The sequence below is a fragment of the Leptonychotes weddellii genome, unplaced genomic scaffold, assembly GCF_054177405.1.
Source record: "Leptonychotes weddellii isolate Sample4059 unplaced genomic scaffold, ASM5417740v2 HiC_scaffold_7337, whole genome shotgun sequence".
NCBI classification, from domain to species: Eukaryota; Metazoa; Chordata; class Mammalia; order Carnivora; family Phocidae; genus Leptonychotes; species Leptonychotes weddellii.
This window is the reverse complement of record NW_028043197.1, coordinates 1,552-9,510: the sequence shown is the minus strand read 5'-3', so window position 1 is coordinate 9,510 and position 7,959 is coordinate 1,552. Positions and strand designations below refer to the sequence as shown.

The following is a 7,959-nucleotide window of genomic DNA, read 5'->3' as shown; positions in this document are numbered from 1 at the left end:
ACTCGATCCCAGGACTCCAGGATCACGACCCGAGCCGAAGGCAGTCGCTCAACCAACTGAGCCACCCAGGCGCCCAACAGTAGATATTCTTAAGAGACCCTAGGCCTCAGGACACAGCCCGGGGCCTGCCACCCTGATGGTCCTCCCCTGGGCTCTGCCGAAGGGCTTCCTGTGTGCTAAACTGTCACCGGTCTCTCCGGCCCCGTCTCTGGCCTGCCACCATCCTGCCACCATCCGTCCTGGGCTGGGAGTCTGCCGGCGTCCCACACAGGCTGCTGCAGCGGCCTGAGCGCTGGCGAGAGCCAAGTGCAGCCGAGCTCAGCACAGCGAAGCAAACTGTGACGGAAGTGGGACCCCAGCTGTGGGAAGCACTGAGGGGCCCGGCTGCCTGTCACTGCAGCAGGGTCCAGCCTGTCCTGGAGCCACTGTCCTCCAGCCCCATCTCACTGAGGGGCACCCAGGAGCCCCCCTGCACACCGGCCTTCTGGACCCTTCCCGCCGAGGCTGGGCTGTCCGGTCAGTGGCGTCTGCACGGATGGCTACTCATTTCAGCATCTCACAGTGCTTTCCACGTAAGGCCTCTGGACTCATCCAGCTCGCGTCCCAGGCTGGGGCCACAGGAGTCAAGGCCACAGCCTCAGGGCCCGCCTTGAGGCAGAGGCCAAGGGGTTTTTGTCCATCAGTGGTTGCAAACGGACTCGCCTGCTCAGGAAAGCCCTGCCCTCACCTGAGCTCTTTCCTTTGGCACCAAAAGGCTAACGCCGGGAATCCGAGGAGTCGTCAGCCCACGTACCCAACTGTCTGGGAGCTGCGCAAGGAGACGCCAGCCCTGGTTTGGGGCCCCTCCCCACCCACTTCGGGGCCGTTCCAAGGCTGTTAATGGGAACGAGCAACCAGTTCCACGATCCACGTGGGGCCACTGTCACCCATCCTATGCCCTCAGAACTGTCACAGGAGAGACTCTCGCTGGTTCCGAGGAGATTCACAGACTCCTGGCATACCGTCAAGGCCTCTTGGGGGATGGCAGACTGAGCGCAGTCAAGTGGAGGAAGAAGGTTCCAGAATGAGACAGACTGGCGCTCCGTTCTGCCTCCACCATCCCTAAGCACTGGCCTCTCCCTCTGCCTCAGCTTCCTCGTGTGTTAAGCAAGCGGAGGACTCCCTTCTGGGGAACACAGGCTGGCTGCAAGGCCTACACGACATGAGTTGTGTAGACACGGGCCCTGCAGCTGCAGCCCCTGTGTGGGATCCGGCGTGGACTCAGCAACCCGGGGCCAGGCCCTCGGTGCCCAGCTGCACTTTGCCATCGGCTGCTCGCTGCCTCCCTGCTGGGGACACCCTCTTCCCAGCAAATGTACCCCCCACGCACCGCTCCTGGTGTCACCTCCTCAGGCCTCCTGACAGCCAGCCTGACCCTTACTGTGCCCCAAACCCGCAGTCACCCGTTCCCGGCTTATCAGTCCAGGTACCTACCCTCAGTCCTTGTTACAGAGGAGCTGCTTGAGAAATGTCTAGGGAAGCAGTGAATGGAAGGAAGGACAGAAGGAAAGAAAATGAACTTGGGGTAAAAACAGATACCTAAAAGGCACAGTGGGGTGGAGTAACCTAGCAGGAATGGCTTCTCCTCTCGCTAAGGAAGCAACCAGATCAGAGGTGAGAACCCCAGAGTTTACTACAGGAAGGCTCTGGGGATCATCTGGTCCAACCCCTTTACCTAGGTGGGCTAGGTGATTTGCTCAAGGTCCTCGTCTATGCATGGTGGAGTGGGGACAGCATCCCAGCCTCTTGCCTCCCTCTGCAGTGCTCACGCCACCTCCCGCCCGCTGCCCTGTCACCCTGCCCCCCCGCTTGCCCTCAAATACTTCCCAGAGACCATGGCTTGGCAGAGCACCCATCACACCATCGTGGGCCTCCCTAGTGTGGGTGGGACAATTCTAACCTTCTGTATGGGCTGGGGTCTAGGAAGGCTGTTCCCATCAGTACCAACCTCCAGGTGTCCTGAGATCACCCTGCAATCAGGAAAGAGGTAGTTGGCCACCTCACACACGGGGTTCTCTATGCCCAAAGTCTTGCAGTGTTCCCGGGCTTCTAAACAGGCGAAGGTGAACTTGGACTGAGGCTGGCCGAGGACAGACAACATCCCGCTGGGGACAGCTTCCGAGGCTTCCTGCATGGCCTCTGCTCGGACTTTCACCGCATACAAACCTATCCAAAGAGAAGCGCATTTGGAACGATCAGGGCACGTGATGAAGGGGGGAAGCCCAGACCTGTGAGACAAAGCGCAAGTTCACCCAGCATGTTGGAGACGCTGATACGGGTAGTTAGCAGCAGTCCCCAAGGCCACAGTTCTTCGTATCTCTATCTGCTACACAGAGATGGCACCACCATCAGGAGAGAGGTGGGTGCTGTCCTTGGCACCATACAAACGAAACCACGGAGCTCCCAGCCTTAAAGCTGGCTTGCTGTAGGATGCAGTTCTTAACCAGGGGTGATTTTGCCTTGGGGCAGGGTCTGGGGACACTTGTGATTGTCACAACAGTGGAGTGTGCGCGTGGGGGGCGTACGCGCGCATGTTACTGGCATCTGGTGGGCAGAAGTCAGGGATCCTGCTCCACCTCCTACAATGCACGGCCCCACCCAAATCAAGTTGTTATCTGGTCCAAAACGTCCACAGTGCTGCTGGTGAGAAACCCTGGTGCAGGGAGCAAGTACAAAGGAGCAGACTTGGAGCTACATACACTGTTTGGGGCAAGTCACGACCTTTCAGGTTCAAATTTTCAGTTAGTAAAATGAGGATAATACTATCTCATCTGCCTGGATTGTTGCGACAACTGCGCATCAGAATTTCAATAACAGGATTCTCATAAATCAAGTTTAGTGCCCTCACTTGGAGCTGGAGAAGCTGACACTGCCAAGACAAATGAAGCTCCTGGTTGAGGGCGGCTCAAGTTCAAGGTGAGAGGACAGGCAGGCAGCCCGTGATCATGATGTAAGAACGGCCTGTGACGACTGGACATCCGTCACCCTGGTCCTGGGTCTGCTCCCTGGGGGAGGGGATGACCGGACCAAGGAGAGGTTAAGGGACTAGTCCAGGGTTTCCTGGGACCACAGAGAGGGTCTGAGGAGCACACCCTGCACCCTTCCTAGCACATCTTCCTTCCCTCAGCACCTACATACGTCTGTACTGGACTGTTGGCCCCTTACACAGGTAGGGAGCAGACTGTGGAGCAAATACAATGAGAGCCTGAGGTAGCAAGTAGCAAAGAACCCACAGGAAAGTGGAGAGGGCATGTGGAAGTCCTCCCACGCAGGTATTAAAGAACTATGCAAAACGTCAAGTGAAAAAACACAGGATATACATAGGCCATAACTCTGCAAATTATGTGCACAGAAAACCTATGTGTGTATAAAATAGTTTTATTAGGGGTGCCTGGGTGGCTCAGTTGTTAGGTGTCTGTCTTTGGTTCAGGTCATGATCCCAGGGTCCTGGGATCAAGCCCTGCATCGGGCTCCCTGCTCGGCGGGAGGCCTGCTTTTCCCTCTCCCACTCCCCCTGCTTGTGTTCCCTCTCTCACCATGTCTCTCTCTGACAAATAAATAAATAAAATCTTTAAAAAAAAAATAAAAGTCTTGGGGCGCCTGGGTGGCTCAGTTGGTTAAGTGACTGCCTTCGGCTCAGGTCATGATCCTGGAGTCCCGGGATCGAGTCCCGCATCGGGCTCCCTGCGTGGCAGGGAGTCTGCTTCGCCCTCTGACCCTATCCCCTCTCATGTGTTCTTTCTCTCTCATTCTCTCTCTCAAATAAATAAAATCTTAAAAAAAAATAAAAATAAAAATAAAAAATAAAAGTCTTATTAGAAGGTGTGAATATGCAACATTTTTTATCGTTTCCTTAACTGTGCTATAATGCTGTTTCTTAAAACACTGAAGTAAAAGTCACATAACGAGTTTCAAGTGTTTAGTTCAGTGGTATGTTGTGCAACCACCAGCTCGCTCTAGTTTCAAAACTTTCTATCCCTCCATAAAATACCCCGTATCTGCCAAGTAATCACTCCCCATTTCTCCTTTCCTCTGGCCTCTGCCCCCATAATCTCTAATCTGTTGTCTCTGTGGATTTGCATATTCTGGACATTTCACATAAAAGGGATCGCTTCTTTCAATGAGCATGCTTTTGAGGCTCATCCATGTTGTAGCATGTATCAGCACTTTCTCCCTTGTTATGGCTGAAGAATATTCCATTGCATGGACAGAGTGCAATTTGTTTATCCACTCATCTGATGAGAGACATCTAGATTGTTTCCATCTTTGGGCTATTCTGAATAATGCTATTATGAACATTTGTGTACAGGTTTTTCTGCGTGGACATAGGTTGTCATTTCTTAGGTATATACCTACAGGCAGAACCACTGGGCCATACGGTAATTCTATGCATAATGTCTTGAGGAACTGTCAAACTGGTTTCCACAGCTGCACCATTTTACATTTCTCACCAGCCATGTCTGAGGGTCCTATTCGTTCACATTCTTGCCAACACTTATTATTTTTAATTTTCAAAATTTTATTATTTTATTATATATTTTTTAATTGAAATCATCCTAGTAGGTATAAGGTGGTATCTCAGTGTGGTTTTGATTTGCACGTCCTTAATGATCAGTGATGTTGAACATCTTTTCACCTGCCTGTTGGCCGTTTCTATTTATCTTTTTTTTTTAAAGATTTTATTTATTTATTTGACAGAGAGAGACACAGCGAGAGAGGGAACACAAGCAGGAGGAGTGGGAGAGGGAGAAGCAAGCCTCCCGCTGAGCGGGGAGCCCGACGCAGGGCCCGATCCCAGGACCCTGGGATCACGACCCGAGCCGAAGGCAGACGCTTAACGACTGAGCCACCCAGGCGCCCCTCTATTTATCTTCTTTAGAGAAAGGTCTGTTCACATCCTTTGCCCATATTTAACTATAAACAAAAGTTTAATGGGTTTCACTATGAGCAAAAATCTTAAGTGAAACTGATATGCTCAAGATCGAACATTTACTCCTTTTCATTCCACGACTATCTATTGGCCATCTATCACGTGACAGGCACTGGTGGTGTGGGAGTGGACTGAGAGCACCCAGGACAGCGTGGGGGACAGTCAAGCAAACAGAGCTCAGGAGATTACAAAAAAGAAAATCCCCAATGAACCCTTCAGGATTAAAAGGGAATCAAGGTGAAATCTGGTCCTTGGGTCCCAATGTCATTCTCATCCATGTGCTTCCTTATCACACGAGTGGCTCCAGAATTATTTTTGGCAGTGTCCTTGATCCCCAGTGAGCCCAGCAAGAGAACACCCCGGCACAAAACCAAACCCCTTCCTGTGTACCTTCAGAAAATTCCATGGCTCCAGCAAACACTAGGGCTGCAAATTCTCCCACACTGAATCCGGCAGCAGCAACACAGTTCTCAATAACCTGTGGTGACAGATGCGGGACATGAGGCCGAGGTCTCAGGAGGGGTTCAGTCCAGGGCTCTGCACTGAGAGCCGGCAGGGTGTTCAGAGGCTCAAGGAATCAGGAGCCACTGGCCTGATGCTCTGGCTAGAAGAGTACACACAGACGTGGCCTTGACAAGCCCTGAACCAGCCCTTTTACTGATGAGGAACTTCCCTGGCAAGACAAGTTAAAGCCTGCTGGCTGACTCTGGTGAAGCTGTGACTCCAACCCAGGGCTCTGGATCCTCCTGCCTCTCTGCCCTGGAGATGCCTTAGGCCAAGGGAGACGGAGGGAGCTACGCAGAGAAGAGAGTGACTCAGTCACAGAGGGCTGGATTGGATTCTTAGCCTAGGAGAGTTCCCTAACTTCTCCCGAGCCTTGGTTGTCCCATCTGTGGGATGGGGTAAGGGCAGGACCTACCTCACAGGGTTACTGAGACGACACCAAGATAATGTCTCTAAAGTGGTTAAGCACAGACCTGGCCGAGGGTAAGGGCTCCATGAGTGTTACAACTACCACTTCACTAATTCCGTTATGTGTCCGAGTCTCCTTGCCTCCTCCACAAAGTAACTGTATTTACCTCACGAGGTTGTTGTGAGAATGGAGTACAGGGTTCAAAGCAGTAGCTTCACACTTACTGTTTTGATATTATCAAATGTTAACAAGAATCAATTCACACCTTCAAGTGAAGTGACATTCTCACACATCATCTTCTTAATGATCCCTCATTTAAGGTCGAAGTTCAATCCTTTTAAAATCATTTAGTAACTAACAAATGACTGAGTATCATTTAAAATCGTTGAGGGGCATTAAGGAGAGCATGTGATGGGATGAGAACAGGGTGTTATATATAACTGTTGAATCACTGAACTCTCAGAAACTAATAATACACTATATGTTAATTAATTGAATTTAAATTAAAAAAAAGTAAAAGAAACACACACACACACACACACACAAGAAAATAAATAAAAATTTAAAAATCGCAGCCCAGGCTCAGTAGGTGGAACATGCGACTCTTGATCTGGGGGTCGTGAGTTTGAGCCCCATGTTGGGTGTAAAGAATAGTAAAAATAATAATAACCTTTTAAAAATAAATAAAATAAAATCGCAGTCCAGCCGACTCCTCAGCCCCTTCCCTGCTCTGTTCTCCTTTCTGTAACACCGTATTTATCATACTGTGTCATTTACACAGCGTATTTCTTCTTCATCATCCCTCTCCCCTACATGCAGGCTTGCCTAGGGCCACGGCCCCAGCGCCTACAACAGTGGGAACTCGGGAAGACTCTGCCCAATGCGTCAACGTGGGAGCACTCGGGCCTGGCGGGTGGGAGCCCGGGCACAGCCCATCCTCCCCGGCGGGCCGCGGGGCGTCGGGCCTCACCGCGGGCTGCAGGTGATGCAGCTTCTCCACGGCGGCCAGCGAAGCCACGAAGACGGCGGGCTGGCAGTGCGCGGTGCGGTCCAGGGCCTCCTGCGGCCCGTGCAGGCTCAGCTCCAGCAGGTCGTAGCCCAGCACGCTGCGGGCGGCGGCGTAGAGCTCGCGGACGCGCGGGTAGCGGAGCAGCCCCCGGCCCATGCCCACCACCTGGCTGCCCTGGCCCGGGAAGAGCAGCACCGAGCACTGGCCCGGCGGCCGCCGCGCCGCCGCCTCCCGCGGGCCTTCCTCCGCGGCTGTGTCGTCTCGCAGCAGCTCCGCCACGTCCACGGCGCGCGGCGGGGGCAGCGGGAAGTCCGCGGCGCCGCGGCGGCAGCCCGCGCCCCAACCCCGGGCCCACGCGGCCCGCGCCACCCGCACGCTCATGGTGAGGTTGCCGCCCGCCGCGCGTTACCGGGGCGACCGAGGCCGAGGGGCTGCGGCGCGGCGCGGTCCCTGACGCATTTCCCGCCGGCCGGGCCGCGGCACCCGGGGGCAGGGAAGAAAGGTTCCGCGCGTACGAGTTCCGCCCTGGAGCCCGCGCGGCTGCGCGCCGGGGGCCTGGAGTGACCCAGGCGCTTAGGGCAACCCGCGCGGGAGCGAGCAAAGCGCCGCCCCGCGCCGCACAGCCGTCCGCCCGCGGGAAGAGTTCCTGAATGGGCGGCGAGCGCAGTGTCATGCTCACTGTACCTCGCCTGTGAAGGGGGTTTGAGACGCGTCCACGTTTCTCCTGTTCGGTTTCTCAGCAGCGCTGTGCAGTAAGAGAACAGATCTCTTTCACAATCTTTCCTGTAAACCGACCAGGCACACAGGAGCATCCGATTCATATCTGCTCCATTGAACAAAGCCCTGGATATTTGCCAGACATTAGCTTCTTTAATTCCGCACAGCAACGCTATGATGGGTAGGGGCTCTTATCCTCCATCCTCGGTCTAAGGCTCAAAGACTTGAGTGACAGGTGGTTAGAGACAGAAGGGGGATCGGAAATGGGGGTTACAGGCTTCTGAGCAGCGGTGTGAGGCAGGGTCAGGGAGAGTCTAACTCTGACCTCACCCCCACTTGCTCCTCTCTCAT

The 7,959-nt window shown here is 53.8% G+C and overlaps 1 protein-coding gene across 4 annotated transcripts; it reads right to left on the bottom strand.

Moving 5' to 3' along the window:
* Positions 1 to 12: 12 nt before the first annotated feature.
* Positions 13 to 7,310, bottom strand: MCAT (malonyl-CoA-acyl carrier protein transacylase). Of its 4 annotated transcripts, XM_081811382.1 has the most exons (5): positions 6,853 to 7,310; positions 5,360 to 5,447; positions 1,988 to 2,205; positions 1,474 to 1,511; positions 16 to 336 (listed from the first exon to the last, which is right to left on the bottom strand). In XM_081811382.1, exons 1-4 carry the CDS (start codon positions 7,270 to 7,272, stop codon positions 1,476 to 1,478), a joined length of 762 nt encoding a protein of 253 aa, XP_081667508.1. In that variant the 5' UTR covers positions 7,273 to 7,310; the 3' UTR covers positions 16 to 336; positions 1,474 to 1,475. The 4 variants fall into 4 exon arrangements, with proteins under 4 accessions (XP_081667507.1, XP_081667508.1, XP_081667509.1 ...); XM_081811381.1 differs by having other exon boundaries at positions 13 to 1,511; XM_081811383.1 differs by lacking the exon at positions 1,474 to 1,511.
* Between the last annotated feature and the right edge of the window lie 649 nt (positions 7,311 to 7,959).